Genomic DNA, 18512 nt, shown 5'->3' on the forward strand with positions numbered 1-18512 from the left:
TCTAGGTACATTCGTCATGGGGAAGAAAAGTGAGAGGCCATGGGGTGGATTGCTAGGGTGACACATGAATGGCACGGAGGGGAGAAAGAAGGGTGGGGGGAGAAAGAGCAGTGACTATTGAACAGTGTTATGTCTACCAATGTGAACATGTATTAAGCTATATACAAAAGGCACATACACAACCCCAAAACAATTTAACAGTCTTCAACTGTTTCATGTTTAAAACATGTTGAGAGGTTTAATCCAGCATCACCCCTACTGGATTAAGACTCTCAAGCCTTCTGCTAAATTGTTTAAAAAAATATCATTACCCCTAGGTGATAAATGAACTTCGTCTCTTAGAAACAGTTGAGGCTTGTTAAATACAATTTGAGGGTGATGCACAATACCCCCCTGCATTCCCAAGACAAAGGTAGCCATGACACTGTTCACCCATTTACGGGACTTGTCAATTTTCCCCGGAAGGCCCGATCTCCACCGACGTCTCTGGGTGATGTCAGACAGCACAATGGTCATCTGAGGGAAACTCAGATAGAGATGTTGCAGATTCTGCTTCATCGCTGCAACGAGATCGATGCTCTTCCTGTATCCCAAGTCGTTCCCGCCGCAGTGAATCAGCAGGACATCCGGGGCTGCTCTTCCTCTGAGGGACCGGTAGAAGAAAGGAAGGAGTCCGTGCCATCGAAGTCCACCCCAGCCAAACCAGTAAACCTTGGCCCCTAGGCCGAGATTGGCCCCGATGGTCTTTCTGGCCCTCTCTTCCCCACGACGAATGTAGCTACTCCCGATGATCCAATTCAATGCATACAGCAATCACAATCAAAACACAGTTTTGTTAGTATGAGTAAACAGATTTTAACACACAAGTAACTTGTCTCTGGCCATTGATTTATTTATATCTGAACAAAGCAGAAAAAAAGTCTATGCAAATATACAATAAAACAAATTAATTGCTCTTATCTGTTCATTAAAATAATAATAACAATATAGGTATTACACAAGGTTAATTTATTATTCTCTCTTACAGTGTTGCTTTCCATATTTTATACTATATATTCTAAATGATACTATATTAATATGGTTTACCTTTGTTGGTAGCATAGTTAGCCATGGTTCTTCTTTTTCTGGTGTTAGCCGAAATTAAAGTTTGTATTTTTATGAGGAAAGAAAAGTGAAAAGGGCAACCATTAGTTATAGATGTTATTGGTGACATTCGTTATTGTCCATTTATTATCTATATGTTATTTAACAGGCCAAAGCAGACGCTTTTGTCCAAGCGATTTACTGAATAACTTTTTTATATGACTGATTCGTCCATTTCTCTTGCGATGTAGATGTGTAGATAACAGTTAACGCCATTTTGTGATTATATTCGGCGCCCATTAACGTTATACAACATCATGTGCATCAAAAAGTAAATTATATTTAAAATATTTGATCCCTGGGCCGTTAAATAACTATCGGGTATGAATTCATATCAGTTCTTGAACATCATTTTACATAACTTCTTAATAGAATGCATTAACTTAATATGGCATACTGGCGTTACATTTTAAAATACTATACAAAAGAATTAATCAGAATACTTACTCCTGCTCACTCACGCCAAAGAACTCCCCGCTGAAAAAATTATTCTGAAAAAATAAGGACTCAGTTCACTTTGAACGACTCCGCATCAGTGTGGAAAAGCCTAAAGAAGATCACCAATTACAAGACACCACCCCCCAGCACTGTGGAGAATCAACGACTGGCAGACGATCTGAACGAGTTTTACTGCAGGTTTGAAAGAACACCCATCACCTGCCCTGAACACCTCCCCACACAACCATTCACACCATTCACAACTCCTGCAACCCACCCTGAATGCCTCTCCAAACAACCGTTCACACCATTCACAGCTCCTGCAACCCATCCTGATCACCTCTCCAATCAACCGCTCTCACCATTCACAACTCCTGCAACCAACCCTGAATGCCTCTCCAAACAACTGTTCACACCACTCACAACTCCTGCAACCCATCCTGAACACCTCTCCAATCAAGCACTCTCACCATTCACACTTCCTGCATTCCCCCTCTCCCCCACACCTGCAATACAGATCAGCGAGGATGCGGTGCGCCAGGTCTTCAGGAAGCAGAAAAGGAAAAAAGCACCAGGCCCAGATTGTGTTACACCAGCCTGTCTGAAATCCTGTGCTGACCAGCTGGCCCCCATCTTCACAAAGATTTTCAACAGATCGCTGGAGCTGTGCGAAGTCCCTTCATGCTTCAAACGCTCCACCATCATCCCCATCCCAAAGAAACCCAAAATTACAGGACTAAATGACTACAGGCCTGTGGCTTTAACATCCGTAGTCATGAAGTCATTTGAAAAACTGGTGCTGGCCCACCTGAAGGACATCACTGGACCCTTGCTAGATCCTCTTCAGTTTGCCTACAGAGCAAACAGGTCTGTGGACGATGCAGTAAACATTGGACTGCATTATGTTCTGCAACACCTAGACTGACCGGGGACCTATGTGAGGATCCTGTTTGTGGACTTCAGCTCTGCCTTCAACACGATCATCCCAAACCTCCTCTTGCCCAAACTAACTCAGCTCTCCGTGCCCACCTCCGTCTGTCAGTGGATCAACAGCTTCCTGACAGACAGGCAGCAGCTAGTGAGACTAGGAAAATACACATCCAGTACCCGTACAATCAGCACCGGAGCTCCCCAGGGCTGTGTTCTCTCCCCACTGCTCTTCTCCCTGTACACTAATGACTGCACATCTAAGGACCCCTCTGTCAAGCTCCTGAAGTTTGCAGATGACACCACACTCATCGGCCTCATTCAGGACGGTGACGAGTCTGCTTACAGACAGGAGGTTAAAGAGCTGGCTGTCTGGTGCACTCTCAACAACCTGGAGCTTAACACGCTCAAAACAGTGGAGATGATCGTGGACTTCAGGAGAAACCCCCCTGCACTCCCCCCACTCACCATCATGAACAGCACTGTGACTGCAGTGGAGTCATTCAGGTTCCTGGGCACCACTATCTCTCAGGACCTGAAGTGGGACATTCACATTGACTCCATTGTGAAAAAGGCCCAGCAGTGGTTGTACTTCCTTCGCCAGCTGAGGAAGTTTATCCTGCCACAGGATCTGCTGAAACAGTTCTACTCCACCATCATCGAATCCATCCTCTGCACTTCAGTAACTGTCTGGTTCAGCTCAGCTTCTAAATCTGACCTCAGAAGACTACAGAGGGTAGTCCGGACTGCTGAGCGAATTATCGGTACAACCCTCCCATCTATTCAAGAACTGTACTTATCCAGAGTGAGCAAAAGGGCTGTTAAAATCACTCTGGACCCCTCACATCCAGCACACTCCCTCTTTGAACTGTTGCCATCTGGTCGACGCTACAGAGCACTGAGCACCAGAACGACCAGACACAGGAACAGTTTCTTCCCTCAGGCAATCCATCTTTATGAACAGCTGATAATAACTGTGGGACACACTACACTATTTATATTTATATACACTACACTTTTTATCCAACACACATACTTAGCGTACACTTAAATCTTTTGCACATAATATACATGTACATACATGGAACACAATACACTACTAATATTTATATTTATATACACATACACTTATTTATCCAACACACATACTTAGCGTACAGTTAAAACTTTTCCACATAATATACATGTACATACATAAATGCTCATTTTAATATACCTGCCATACATTGTCAATTTGTATATTGTCAATCCTTACCCACCTATTTGTATTTTTTTGTATTTTTTATTCCTTATTGTGTTTTTTGTTCTGTCGCTGTTATGTTGCACTGCGGAGCTCTGTCACGAAAACAAATTCCTCGTATGTGTGAACATACCTGGCAATAAAGCTCATTCATTCTCAAGCTCGCCGTCTCTGTAAGATTAACGATGGCAGTTTGCACGCACAGCCATAGACATACAAATACCTAGACGCCTCATTGGCCGCTCGACCGCACGTCAACGTCGCCGCCATATTGGAGCGGGCACCTCTCATAACTCTCACATCAGGACAGAAGAAAACATACCTGACTCACCTGCAGCTTGGGCATCTACAAACCGTCACACGATAATAAAAACAGATCTCGGGGTGTTATCTTTCATAGGTAAGAATCAACCGTTATTTCTCGATGTTTTTTGGTCATTTTTAACATTATGTTGACAGCTTAATTAACCACTAGTGTGTGTCATATAGTCGGCATCTAGTCATAGCTGGGGGCGTGGCGAGGGCGGAGTCGGCGTGGGGGAAAACACAGCGAACATCGTGTGTATCTGAATGACAAAAATGCACATATTGAGCACTCATTCCCAGAGACACGTAGAACAATTGTAGTCTCTTTTAACTTTAATATTCATATCACAAGTCCATATCGATATTTGATTCATTTTACAGCCCTAATGTAGATGTATTCATTCAAAAATAGCCAAATTCCGTGACGTTCTGCTTTATACAGCAAGTTCTATTTTTGACTGGATTCCGCGATTCAATCGTTTCGCAAACACAGACGGTGTGAATTTATGAATGAAAGTGTAAGAGTTCTGACACAAAACTAAGTTGTTACGTGTCCACACGTTTTTTTAAGTGGGTTTATGTTCGACACTAGGCTAACGTTACATAGTTTTGCTTCAGGTAGAATGATAAGGCTAATTATATATGCATGCCACTTTCTGAAACAACCTTACACAGTTTTGATAGCGTTAATAATGAACACAATGTTAATATAGCCTGCCTGTGATGAATGCCGACTGCACACATACACATGCTTAGTCTTGGGATTCCACAACTTCCCTTGATCATCCTCACAACTTATTGCTTGTAGCCATTTTATCATCCTTTCCGGCTCTGTATGTTTATAAGAAAGGATGTAGAACTTCAATTCATAATTTGTTAGTTTATCGGAGGTACAGAAAACGACACAGCCACTCATCGGCGTGATTGTCCCATGTATTTCAATTGGCGCCAAGGCAATGTTTTCCCCCACGGGCTAAATTCACATCACGTGACGGGGCATTCCCGGGGGCATTCCCAGACCAACCGTCTGTATCTATCGCTAACGTAGTTAGCAGTAAAAGCTGAGACTTTATAAAAATTCAAAGTTTCTTATTTACGTTTATATCATAAACTAAATGGTGTTATGAGCACAATATGTACAGTGAGCAATTTGACTGTCTAGATTAGTGATGGAGCTAAAGCATCACTACCGTTAACGTTACTTATTTACAAAGATGAAGTGGTAACACTTTAGAATCATGGTCCATTAATGTTAGTTAATCCATTAATTAACATGAACAAACAATGAACAGTACATTTATAACTGTATTTATTCATCTTTGTTAATGTTAGTTAATGAAAATACAGTTATTCATTGTTAGTTCATGCTAATTCACAGTGCATTAACTAATGTTACCAAGCACAACTTTTGATTTAAAAAATGCATTAGTAAATGTGGAAATTAACATCAACTAGGATTAATAAATGCTGTAGAAGTATTGTTCTTGCTTAGATCATGTTAACTAAAGTAGTTAACTAACATTAACTAATGGACCATTATTCTAAAGTGTTACCGATTAAGTTTATCATCACTCAATTTTAAGGATTTCATAGCTTTTCATAAAACTGTGAACTGATTCTATGTATTTTATTATTATTTTCTCTTCCCTTTTAGCCAGTTGCAAACAGGACAAGGAAAGCTGAGGAAAGCTGTTCTCTGCATTTCCAAGAGACAAGACTATACCTCCACAGACTAATGTTGTGTTTGTACTAAACCCAGAGCAGCCCTGAATGAATTCCTGCTCATAGTCCAACCACCCCCCTCTCTGTTTCTCTCTGTAAAGATAATTTTTACAACAATATAATTTAATATAAATAATATAATTACCTTATTAAATGTTTCTGTAGTTTTTGTCCAATATTTGGAGGTGGATGTGCACACTGGTGGTGTTTGAGGAGATTCATCCTTCTGTGTAAAGTGCTTTGAGTGCCCAGAAAAGCGCTATATAAATGTAAGGAAATATTAGTTATTAATAATTAAATATAACTAGTTTCCTCAGTCGATCACAATACTATAGACTGCATTTAAAAAGCTTTACACAGGCTGTTTAATGCTGATCATGTACTGCGTGTGTCTTTACACTAAAACTACATGATGTAAATAGCCTAGAAATTAAAAACACAGGAACATTCATGTGTTAACAAAAACAAACCACTGTTTCAGAATGTGTGTTTTCTGCAGGAGTGTGTGTAATGTGCATTATAGAACAAAATGTCAAGCATCGTCAAGTCTTTTACATTATTTGACTAATTAATTGAATAAAATAGAAAATCTTGAGGGAAGCGGTGAAGAATTAATCTTTATTTGTCAGGTTTTGTCTTCACAACTAAACCACTCTATTCCCAGAGAGAGACAAAACTGAAAACTGAAATAAAATGTGTTTCTTGAGGATTTCTCAGAGAATTTTTTATTATATATATGTATATATATATATATATATATATATATGTGTGTGTGTGTGTGTGTGTGTGTGTGTGTACATGTATATATTATACTTAAGGAGCTCATTAATTAAACACAGTTTGGAACTCATGTCCACAATTTTTTGTGTACTGTCATTAGTTTTGTGTCTTAATTTGTTTAATAATTATTACAAAAATAGTATTTTAAAATTACATTTCACAATTATTTATTTTACTCTATTAATTTATTCTTCATTTTTGTCTATTCTGTTTTATTCCACCCTTGATATTACATATTCTTCTTGCTATTATTAATCTATTGTTGTTCTGTTATTTATTATGGTATTATTCATATTATACATATAATTTGTGCTATTATAAATCTATTATATCACGTATGTTATTGTAATCGCTTTTCATATTATTCACTTTACTTCAAGTTGTACTACATATACTTTTTAATATAACATATCACTTTTACTATATTTCTACTGTGGACTGTATCAGTGCATATTTTAATTTTCACTTGATCCATAACCTCATCAGTTACACGTGTTATCATTTGTTGTGGAGTTCATCTGTAGGCTAAAGTGCTATCAAATGAAAAGCAGACTACAAGTGTGACACTTTTTGATTTGTATGTACATGTTTTATTCAATTTTCTCAGTAATAGCAAATTATTCGTGTTTAAAGATGTATTATTTCGATTTTCCCAGTATTTCAAAGGGAATGAGCTGTGTTTTGACCTGAGACACAAGAAAGAAAAAAAATGTTGGGATTGAACACAGAGAAAGCAATAAAACAACTACATTTAATTGAATGCACATTCAAATTACATTACATGCATATGTCACAGTTATACTAAATTAACATTAGAATTGTAAACAGAAAATAATCAACGAAATCAACAAGTGAGACAAAAGTGAGCTTTCACAATTCCTTACGAAAATTTATAATTTTCCAAACCTAACTAAATAACTGGAGGCAACGCTTTTTTTTAACTGCACGTAGATCACAAACATGAAATCGGTTGATAAATGTGAACGTTATCGTGCTTTTATTTAGAAAAAAACCGCAGCTCCCCGTTTACTTCCATGTATTTTTAAGGCAATCTTGCCCTCACTAACATGGCGGACGCGTTGACGTATCGCAGCAACGGCTCAGAGCAGCCAATGAGGCGTCTAGTTATTTATATGTCTATGCGCACAGCTACTAGAAGATTTACATCTGTCAGACAGGTTGCTGACGTCATCAAGCTTAGTTTGAGTCTGCGCGTCAGAAACGGAAGTGTTGTCTCAATTGAGTTCCAATGGGGTCGCTGTGTCCATTTCTTTTACTGTCTATGGTTGCAGGTTGTGGCTTGTTGAAGAAGCACCAGAGAGCTGAGAGACAGGTACCGCGTGTTTATTGTTTCCTAACTTGTTTGTAACTTGTATCAATAAATGTTTGAACCAATAGGCCTAAATGCTTCTTAGAACCAAAGCCTATATATATATATATATCCACCTTCAATACCACGACTTAGGTGCCCTTGAGCAAGGCATCGAACCCCCAACTGCTCACCATAAATGGCTGCCCACTGCTCCGGGTGTGTGTTCACAGTGTGTGTGTGTGTGTGTTCACTGCTCTGTGTGTGTGTGCATTTCGGATGGGTTAAATGCAGAGCACAAATTCTGAGTATTGGTCACCATACTTGGCTGAATGTCACTTCACTTTCACTTTCACTTTCATATATATATATTTATATACCTGTTACTTACCTGCAAAATAAATAAATAAATAAATAGGCTACACATCAAACTCATCAAGCGCTCTGCAGTTGTTCACGGAACTTAACGGAAGCTTGTCAAGAAAAAACATCGTCCGTACCCTTACAAAAATTAACCATGGTTTTACTACAAATAAAACCAAAAAAACCATGGTTACTATAGTTAATCCATGGTAACCACAAATTAACCATGGTTTTGCTAAATTAACCATAGTATAACCATGCTATTTGTAGTAAATCTGTGGTTATACAAATGGTAGTCAACCCGCCAAAAAACCATGGGTTACTACAGTTTTACTATAATAAAACCATGGTTATTTAGCTGTCGATGTTTCTTATTATATTCTGTCGCTCTTGATGTGAATGGGCCTGAAGACTTTGAACTTTCGTCTGCATGACTATAAGCATGTTTGTATAAGACAAAGGTTTATGAGTTCTATATAGGCTATGTAAAAAAAAAAAAGCCTAGATATTTATAACATTAACAAACCTGCTTATATCTCATTCTTTGTATCTGTATGTTACTTTATGTTTAGCTAGTTACATAAGGCAAATTGGGATTATTATTATTATTAGATATAAAAAAATATGAAATTAGTTTAAGTCAAACCCAATTTGTTATATATAATTTCTCATCTGAGCTTATCTACCTTTTCCTGTAATTGTGGGCACATCCGTCTACATTTAGTGTGTCTGGCTTCCGTCCTTTCTAGCTATTTTTATCTGAACAAAACAATTGTTTTACTGTTTTGCAAACTGGTGTTTCTTGCCATGTTATTTTAATGTATTATCTTGAACACATTTTTGTTTGTAGTCCAAACAGTTTTACTATGCATTTACTGAGTTGTCCCTAAAGGTTTTAAAGTGGTATTTACCAAAAATAATTGTTAGAAGCTTTTCACAATACTTTGGTATGCATATTATTATGGCTATTATAATGAATATTATTATTTTATTTTTTTACATAAAGTAATGCCTGTGGCACTTCACTGAATTTGTAGTTTATTAACAAAATTTGCTTAGTGTCTGTGATTTCTGGCAATAATACATTTGTGGCAATAATGAGGAGAAAAACCACAAACCCGTTAGACTCAACACATATGTATTTCTCTGTTACGAGGTTGTAAACTTGTGAGAGGGTTGTTATTTACTTCATTTATTATTATTTATCATTTCTATAATATAATATAAAAATAGTCATGATTTCCATAAATATTTACTTACCAAAACTATGACAACTCATATTTTTGTTATAAATAGAATTCTTTCAGTAATATTTCCACTTAAACTTTGACAAGCGTCATATATAAGAAATTGCACCCACATTTAGAGAAGAAAGGCCATGTTGGCCATGCAGATATGTTGACCCAGAAACAAGGGGACAATAGGAGAGAGAAACATATACTGCATGTAACCTCTGTGAAAATGAATTATCAATTTTTTAGGAAATTCATTTTCACAGAGGTTGCATATATAACACAAACACAGCAGCACATTACATGTAAACTTGTTGCAGTACAATGAAAACTAGCATGTTAAAAATATTAAAATACATAATTATAAAATAAAATAAATAAAAACAAAAAATGCAAGAGCATATAATGATAGATGATTTCTTATGTCAAGTCAAGTCACCTTTATTTATATATAGCACATTTAACAAAGCAAATTGTTTTAGAGTATTAAACGGGGAAAACATGAATCAATTCAACAGGACAATAGTAAACACTACATTTTCAGTTAAAGGCAGTTCATCATTGAATTCTCTACTCTCCCCGCGTCTCCTTAGTTAGTGAGATAATCAAATCTCAGTACCTAGCTGTCACAATGACAGCTATCAGTGTGAAACCCTTGTCTCGCGATGTTTTTTTTGTGACATTTTGGACATAGAAGGACCATCATTCAATTGGGACTTAAATATGCCATGACGAGATATAAAAGATATTAAAATAAATATGTAAAAATGCAGATCAAATGGGATGCCTCGTGTTTCAGTCTTCACGTTTGCAGTGACAGCATCCAGGATCAACACCGCACAGTACTGTTAATTTAATTTCCAGTCAGCCAGTTTAATATGGACAACTAGATAATTAAACACTTTTGTCTTCATTGGGATTGAGATTGAATGCTTATGGACATTTTGCCCTGTTTTGGTTGGGTTTAGAAAATATAGTAAAATAAATCCCATTTCCTACCCTTGCATGAGTAGGGTTGGGTACCGAGACCCGGTGCCAATATGGCACTGGTACCTATGGAACCGGAATGCACCCAACCAAAGCAGAACGTTAATTTCTGTGCCTCATTTCGGTGACTCTTAAATGCCTGAGCGATCGATTGAAATATTTGTCCTGGTTCTACGAAATGTACACAAGTAGCATGGGCATCGCTTGGCTTTTTTAGCAGGGCTATAGCATTAAGCTCCATAAACTGTACACAAATTCGCGATCGTCTCAGATTTAGACCTCTTAAATTTCATATGAAAACGGCGTTAGACCTGTCTCCTCCCCGTCTTTCAGCGGAGCAGCACGCTTGAACTCAAACAGAAACAAAAAAATAATAATCTAGCCCTTAACACATATTAAGGGCTATTATATAATTACGCTTATTTAAATATTCTTAATTTAATTATACTTTATACGTGCACTACTGTGCAAAAGTCTTAAACACGTTAGTATTTTCACCCCCAAAAAAGTGTTCAGCCAGGTATTTATATTTTTGGTGTAGTATGTAAGTAGAAGATATCAGTTTACATTTCCAAACATTCATTTTGCAATTAATTTTAATAATAATTCAGTGAGATTTTTTGTGATCTATGATCCCACCATCATCAAATCTGTTTGTTATTACATGAAGAAACAGATGAAACTGATACAAACTAAATCCAGAAGAACTGTGGTTGTATCTCCAAGATGAAACCTTTCTGCAAAGCTATCTGAAAAACAATGTGCAAGTGTTTTAAATGCAAAGGTTGGTCACACCAAATATTGATTTGATTTAGTTATAAGTTAAATGATAAATAAAATCTATTTATGACAATATTTTTGAAAGCATCCTTACTTTACAGCATATTTACACAAGTGCTTAAAACTTCTCATAGTACTGTAGCTTTGAAGGGCGTTTTCTTAAAATGTCTTGAAGAAGTTGCTACAGTTCTTCCAGATTTAGTTTGTCTCAGTTTCATCTGTTTATTCATGTAATCACAGACAGATTCTATGATGGTGAGATCAGATCTCAGACCGGCTATTGTCAGACTGCTTGTGCATTCAAAAATCTCACTAGATTATAATTAAAATTAATGGCAAAATGATTGTTTGGAAATGTAAACTGGAAAATGACACACTACAGCAAAAGATATAAATAACTGGTTTAAAACTCTTTTTGGGGTGAAAATACTAATGTGCATAGTACTGTACTTTACAAATGAATTTTGTCTGCATTATAAAGAATGATCATACAGTCATTCACTGAACTTGTTAAAGACACTGACAGACAGCACTCATTTTATCTGCAATTTAAATATCAGAGTAACTGGCAGAGATACAGTATAAACATTATGTGTGGTTGTGTATTAAAAATTTTATCCAGGTCATGAAATAAATTTATTAGCCTTAGAGTAAGGAAAGCACAACTTAGGAAATGAGAGAATCTAAGGAGCATGTGAAAGCTATGGATTTATTTTAAATGTTATCCATATTTTTTTTGTGGCTTTTTTTTTCTTTTTTTGAAGTATTGGTTCTTGCACCGTTTAGGCACCGGTACCATTAAAAAAAAAAAGATACCCACGATACCTGGAGTTAGTGTTGCAAGTACCTCAGGCACATAATTTTTCCATTTTTTTTAGCATAAACATTGTAAAAATGATGCAAGTTTCAGATCTTCCCATGCTTCTCTATGGCGCTGAAACCAAAATATGTGAAGATGTTTCACTCCACATGCAACTGATACTCAACTGACTTTGGCTCATCTGCGTTCAAGGGGAGGGGCTTACCGATAGTTTAATTCATCATTCTACTGATTATTTTACAGTGGCTAATGATCCGGAGGTCTTGCACATTACGGTGGATACGAGACCAAGGTAGACAAGATGGCGTCTGTTCCAGAGCAACTTCTGGAAGCAGTGGATGAGTTGGATAAAAACAAACCAAAGAGACTAAAAAGTGCAGTCACGGCTGATGAAGTGGAGAAGGCAGATGGAGAGGATGGATCAATACAGACGATCTGCCCCTCTCAGACTTCAGTCAGTGTTGATTTAAATGCTAAAGCAGGTGCAACTGTAAACGTTCCTGTACTCACTGGAAATGTCATTCAAGGCCCAGTAATAATCAGTTTCAACTCAACCACTGGTGCTGTGGGTAAGATCTTTTTTTTTTTTTTCAAACTTCCCAATGGTCACTTACACTACTTTGGGTTGTAATTTTTGAGACTAGGTTGCTTATGTCTCTCTCAAATAGTTTGCAAGGTTTGAATAAATATGCTTTGCTACCACTTCAGTAGCTAAGTAATTTGTGTTTAATATGTGTATTTTTCTGGCTTTTTTTCTGATGCTTACTTAAAAGGGCCCCAAAATCCACCTGAAGGACAGATGTTACAGAACCAAGGTACAGAAACAATAGCCACTTCTTCATTCAACTTATAATTGTAATACATTGTATTTAGATCCATGTTTAAATGTCTATAAGTTATGATTCCCAACATATCAGTAATTTTAGGGAGAAGTCACAACAGTTCTCTTTTTTTTTCTTTTTTTTCTAGAGGAAGACATCTTGCAAAAAATCCTGGAAAGTCACAAAGAACACATAAAGGCCAAAATGGGATGTGTGTTTGAGGGCAAAAAGGAGAACAGAACACACTTCAGCAAAGTGTACACTGAACTCTTCATCACTGAAGGGGACATCACAGATGTCTATGATGAACATGAGGTTCTGAAGTTTGACCGAGCCTTGAAAGCTCCCAAATTTGAGGACACACCGATCGACTGCAACAACATATTCAGCTTACTGAAGCAAAAAGAGGAGGGAAACATTGTGTTAACCAAAGGCATCGCTGGCATTGGAAAGACATTCTCCGTGCACAAGTTCATTCTGGATTGGGCAGAAGGAAAAGCCAATCAGGATGTGGATTGTGTGTTTCTGCTACCATTCAGAGAGATTAACTTGATTAAAGATGATAAAGAGATCAGTCTCCACGAGCTTCTGTTGGAATTTTATCCTGATTTGAATGACGTGAAAAACACCAAGTTTTATAAAAAATGTAAACTGGCATTTATCTTTGACGGACTTGACGAGAGTCACCTGGAATTGGATTTTGATTGTAAATTAGTAAAATGTGTCAATGCGTGTTCTTCTGTTGATGTTTTATTTAAAAGCCTAGTTATAGGCAAGCTGCTTCCGTCGGCTCTCGTCTGGGTGACATCACGACCAGCAGCGGCCAATCTGATCCCTCCTGAGTACATAGGATTGTTTACGGAGGTGCGTGGATTCACTGACCAGCAGAAAGAGGAATATTTTAGAAAACGAATCATAGATGAAGCTCAGGCCTCCAAAATAATCTCACACATCAGGACGTCTCGTAGTCTCTACATCATGTGCCACATTCCCGTCTTCTGCTGGATCACAGCTACTGTTCTTCAGGATATTCTTGTCAAAAACAATGGACAGGACATTCCTTCGACCCTCACCGAAATGTACATCCACTTCCTTCTGATACAGATGAACATGAAGAACCAGAAGTATGATAAGAAACAGGAAAGAGATCGCACAAAGCTTTTGAGTTCAAACAAAGAAATTATCTTTAAGTTGGCTAAACTGGCGTTCGAACAGCTGAAGGAGGATAACATCATGTTCTATGAGAAGGATCTGAAAGCATGCGGCATCGATGAAAGTGAGGAGTCCACAGGATTGTGCACTGAAATCTTCAAGAAGGACTCTGTTTTGCACGAGATGAAGGTGTATTACTTCATACATTTGAGTGTGCAGGAGTTTCTGGCCGCGTTGCACGTGTTTCTCTGCTATTTGAAGCAGGACAAAGATGAGCTGATTTTCTTCCTGGAGAATTCACGTCCTAATAAGAAAGAACTGCTGTATGTTCTGCTGAGGAAGGCGATCGATAAAGCGAAGGAGAGTGACCGAGGGCATTTTGATCTATTTTTGCGGTTCTTGCTGGGTATTTCTCTTGAGTCTAATCAGAAACTCCTCATCGGCTTGCTGGATGAAACGCTGAACAGTAAAAACTGCATCAATAAAACCATCCAATACATCAAGCAACTGCAAAACAATGACACGTGCCCAAATAAATCCATCAACCACTTCTTTTGCATCCTGGAGCTGCAGGACAGAACTCTGTACCAACAAATAATGAAATATCTGAGGTCAGAGAGTGGCCAGCCGAAAGCAGTGTCCAACTCCAACTGCTCAGCACTGGTCTATGTGCTTCTGATGTCAGGTGAAGTACTGGATAACTTTGACCCAAAGATGTTCAACAAAACATATGCAGGATGTAGGAGACTTGTCCCAGCCGTGAGATGCTGTAGAAAAGCCCTGTAAGTACAAAAACTAGATTTTTTTCCCCTTTATTCAAATTTGCCCCCCCCCCTCCCAAAAAAAAAAACATATTGCTTTTTGTATTATTATTATTTCCCTCACAACCTCTTTTAACATATTCAGTTTTATTTTTCAACATACTCTATCCGATTCAATTTGAGTAATCCAACATTTGGATTTCAATATTTATGTGCAGTATATTACATTATTATTTCTGCAATTTTAGAGTATTAAACAGGGGCAATTATTTTTTCTAATCTGTTTTTTGAAACTGTGTAGAAGTGAACTCTTCATGAATAGCTAACATCTTTCCAGGTTTTCAGACTGTGGACTGACACAACAGTGCTGTGAAACAGTGGCTGTGGCTCTTCAGCTAGAAGATTGTCCTCTAAGCGGACTGGACCTGAGTCACAATTTCAGCATCGAGGCGGGAGTGAAGATGCTTTCTGCTGGACTGAAGAGCCCACACTGTCATCTGGAGACACTCAGGTCATTAGTGTTTCCATTTCTGTGTGAACATGCTGTCTGAAATGTAATACTGATATTGTACTTGTTCAGGTTGGCATCTTGTCATTTCAACGAGGAGAGCTGTATGGAGCTGGTCTCTGCTCTCAAGAATATCTCACATCATCTAAGAGAGCTTGACCTCAGCGGCAATGACCTGCAGGAATCTGGGCTCTATAAGCTCCTAAATGAGATGGAAAATGCAAAGAGAAAACTTCAGGTTCTGAGGAAAGTATTGATGATGCTTGGCATTTAACACAATGTGTGAGGCAGATGAATCATAAGAGATTGTTATGAAATTATTTTCCTGCAGGCTGAGCTGGTGTAACCTAACTTCGAAGAGTTGTGAGCATCTTTCTTTGATCATCAGCTCAGATTCGTCCCTGAGAGAGCTGGATCTGAGTAACAATGACCTGCAGAATTCAGGAGTGAAGCTGATCTCTGATGGACTGAAGAGTCCAAACTGTCAGCTGGAGATACTGAGGTAAAACTAGGAGCTTTAGTTTATTTCTTTGACAAATTGATTCTCATCAGTTTTTTTTTTATTTGTAGGTTGTCAGGCTGTATGGTGACAGAGGAAGGCTGTGATTATTTGTCTTCAGCTCTGAGTTCAAACCCCTCACACCTGAGAGAACTGGATCTGAGCTACAATCACCCAGGACCATCGGGAGTCCAGCTGCTCAAACACAAACTGGAGGATCCAGAATATAAACTGCAGATATTCAAGTATGTCTTTGTGTCTGTGTCTTTTTTTAATGGTCTTGTGTAGGCAGAAAAGGACTTACAGAATCACTTATGATTCACTGTCTTGTTTTTCAATTGGTCAGTAATTTTGTGGTCAACAAGTTATAGAAGAATGGCTCAATAAATTGTGTAACACAAATCTAGCTGTAGAACTGTTTTGAATTAAGACAAAACATCAAACATGGGGTTAAAGAGATAATTCCCTTTCAAATTAAATTTTGGTATGTTTTAGCTTACCTCAAGGACATCCAAGATTTAGGTGTCTTTGTTTCCGCAGTATTTCCCATTTTGATATTTTTAGGTCAAACCGTTCTTGTCTGTGACTCATATAATGGAGGTCTATGGTCACCACCTCAAAGAGCAGGCACAGAGGAGTCCAAATTAAACAATTCCCCATCGTCAGTACACATTTATGACCTAAGACACGAAACGAGCAGTTTGTGTGAGAAAACAAACAGTATTTATATTGTTTTTTACCTTTTGTACACAATCACGTCCAACTGATCTGAGCGCGTGAGTGCTTCTTGATGAAGAACGGTTTGACCTAAAAATATCAAAATTGAAAATACTGCGGAAACAAAGAAACCTACATCTTGGATGCCCTTGAAGTAAGCTAAAACTTATAAAAAATGTATTTCAAAGTGAACCATCCCTTTAATGTTGTTTAAGTGACTTACAGGAAGCGATTATACATTTGTGCTGCTACTTCTTGTATTGTAGTTCATTCCCTGTAAATCAAACTCATGACCTCCTGTTATTATTTGCTTTCATTATTATAACCTTTTCTTACTTTTCTCTTCTTCTTCTTGAAATCTTCTTGATTTCTACAGAACTAAGCCTATGGGTGAACACTTCATCAAAGCAGGGATAAGGAAGTGTAAGTTTCTTACTCTGCATCTCTCTCTGTCTCCCTCTGAGGCACTAACGGATGTGTTTTCTGTCTCACAGATGCATGCAATCTCACGCTGGATCCAAACACAGCTCATGTTCAGTTGTGTCTCTCCAATGGAGACAGAACAGCAGCATATGTAATGCAGAAGCAGCCGTATCCAGATCATCCAGAGAGATTTGAATCCGTCCAACAAGTGCTGTCTAGAGAGAGCCTGTCCGGCCGCTGTTACTGGGAGGCCGAATGGACGGGTCTGGAGGGGACAGTCGGGGTGACCTTCAAAAACATCCTGAGAAAAAATGATGATCTTTGTATAGTAGAGGCCACCGGTCAGCTTGGAAACAATAATGTGTCATGGAAAATCACCTTTGAAACTATTCCACATGTTTCTCACGATGAAGAAGACATTAATATAAAGGCTTCATCCTCTTGTTCATCTAAAAGAGTTGGTGTGTATGTGGACACAATGGCTGGCGTTTTGTCTTTCTACAGTGTCTCTGACACACTCAAACACTTGTACACCTTCCTCGCGGCTTTTAAAGATCCTCTCTATGCAGCATTCAAAGTGGACAGTGGCTCTGTGTCCTTTTGCCAGATGTAACCTGCAAGCCTCTTTATCCTAACATTGTGCACATTTATTGCCATCTTGTTTTGCTCTGTGTGTCAACATTGAATTTAAGCAGGTAAAAAAATAATCTACTTGAAAAATGATTTCTGGGAAACCCAGGAAAAATCTAAATGAACATTTATTTTTCCATGCATAATCAAACAACAATAAAAAACAATAAAGAAGAAATTCAATCAATAAAAAATGAGAATACATCAGTATACAGGAAATTCGTTCAAATTTGGCTACACAACTAATCAGCGTGAGCTACAAACCTAGAATACCAAAATAATTTCAAAGAGTCAGCATACCTGGCAAATAGAGAGACATAAGGCAATCATGCAGGAATATCTGTTGACAGATGCTTTCTTTTAATGTTTCGTCTATTCTCTTTAAATAACCAGAACAAAACAATCATTAGTTTTGCATAATAAAAGCTTCACAGAGCTTTTGCTGGGTCATGAGGTAACCTGAGGAAAAAACATTTGGAAAGGACCTTATCAGGGGCACAACCCAAGAACATCATTTTCTAAAGATTAGCGAACTTTATTTTTGGTATGTTCTACTGATATGGGACTGTGATCATATTTCCAACTGCCCAGAGACTGTAAAATTGATACCAAACATGAAAGGGTTATGCTTATTGATTCTGAAGATATAGTAAATGCATGATATAACAAAATCTCCAGAATTAAATCAACTCTGCTCAGAGTGCATATTGTCCCAATCTACAGAGAGTTAAAATAACACTGAGGCTACGTCCACACGAAGCCAGAGGCTCAAAACCAACACAAAACGATGTAGTATACATGCCACAGAAATACACTAAAACAGAGAAGAAGACATGAACTATGCGCATAAACCTTGCACGTGATGTACAAGCGAACATGGAACATTACATTTATTAATCTGTCTCACATAGCAAACGGACTTGGCCCACATGTGGCCTCAAGGTGGCACTGCTG

At 37.9% G+C, this 18512-nt stretch overlaps 1 protein-coding gene across 1 annotated transcript; it reads left to right on the top strand.

The window, feature by feature from the left end:
* Positions 1 to 7840: 7840 nt before the first annotated feature.
* nlrp3 (NLR family pyrin domain containing 3) lies at positions 7841 to 17623 on the top strand. The gene is made up of 10 exons (XM_059554897.1): positions 7841 to 7889; positions 12291 to 12616; positions 12821 to 12862; positions 13017 to 14802; positions 15119 to 15292; positions 15362 to 15533; positions 15619 to 15791; positions 15860 to 16033; positions 16882 to 16928; positions 17000 to 17623. Exons 2-10 carry the CDS (start codon positions 12349 to 12351, stop codon positions 17539 to 17541), a joined length of 3378 nt encoding a protein of 1125 aa, XP_059410880.1. The 5' UTR covers positions 7841 to 7889; positions 12291 to 12348; the 3' UTR covers positions 17542 to 17623.
* The last annotated feature ends 889 nt before the right edge of the window (positions 17624 to 18512 follow it).

Source organism: Carassius carassius, chromosome 7 (assembly GCF_963082965.1).
Source record: "Carassius carassius chromosome 7, fCarCar2.1, whole genome shotgun sequence".
NCBI classification, from domain to species: domain Eukaryota; kingdom Metazoa; phylum Chordata; class Actinopteri; order Cypriniformes; family Cyprinidae; genus Carassius; species Carassius carassius.

Excerpts from the sequence above, each read along its gene's own strand:
- nlrp3 (XM_059554897.1), top strand. The coding sequence starts at position 12,349 with ATGGCGTCTGTTCCAGAGCAACTTCTGGAAGCAGTGGATGAGTTGGAT. Across the intron at positions 12,863-13,016 it reads ACAGATGTTACAGAACCAAG|AGGAAGACATCTTGCAAAAA; the intron begins GTACAGAAACAA and ends TTTTTTTTCTAG. Across the intron at positions 15,293-15,361 it reads TGTCATCTGGAGACACTCAG|GTTGGCATCTTGTCATTTCA; the intron begins GTCATTAGTGTT and ends GTACTTGTTCAG.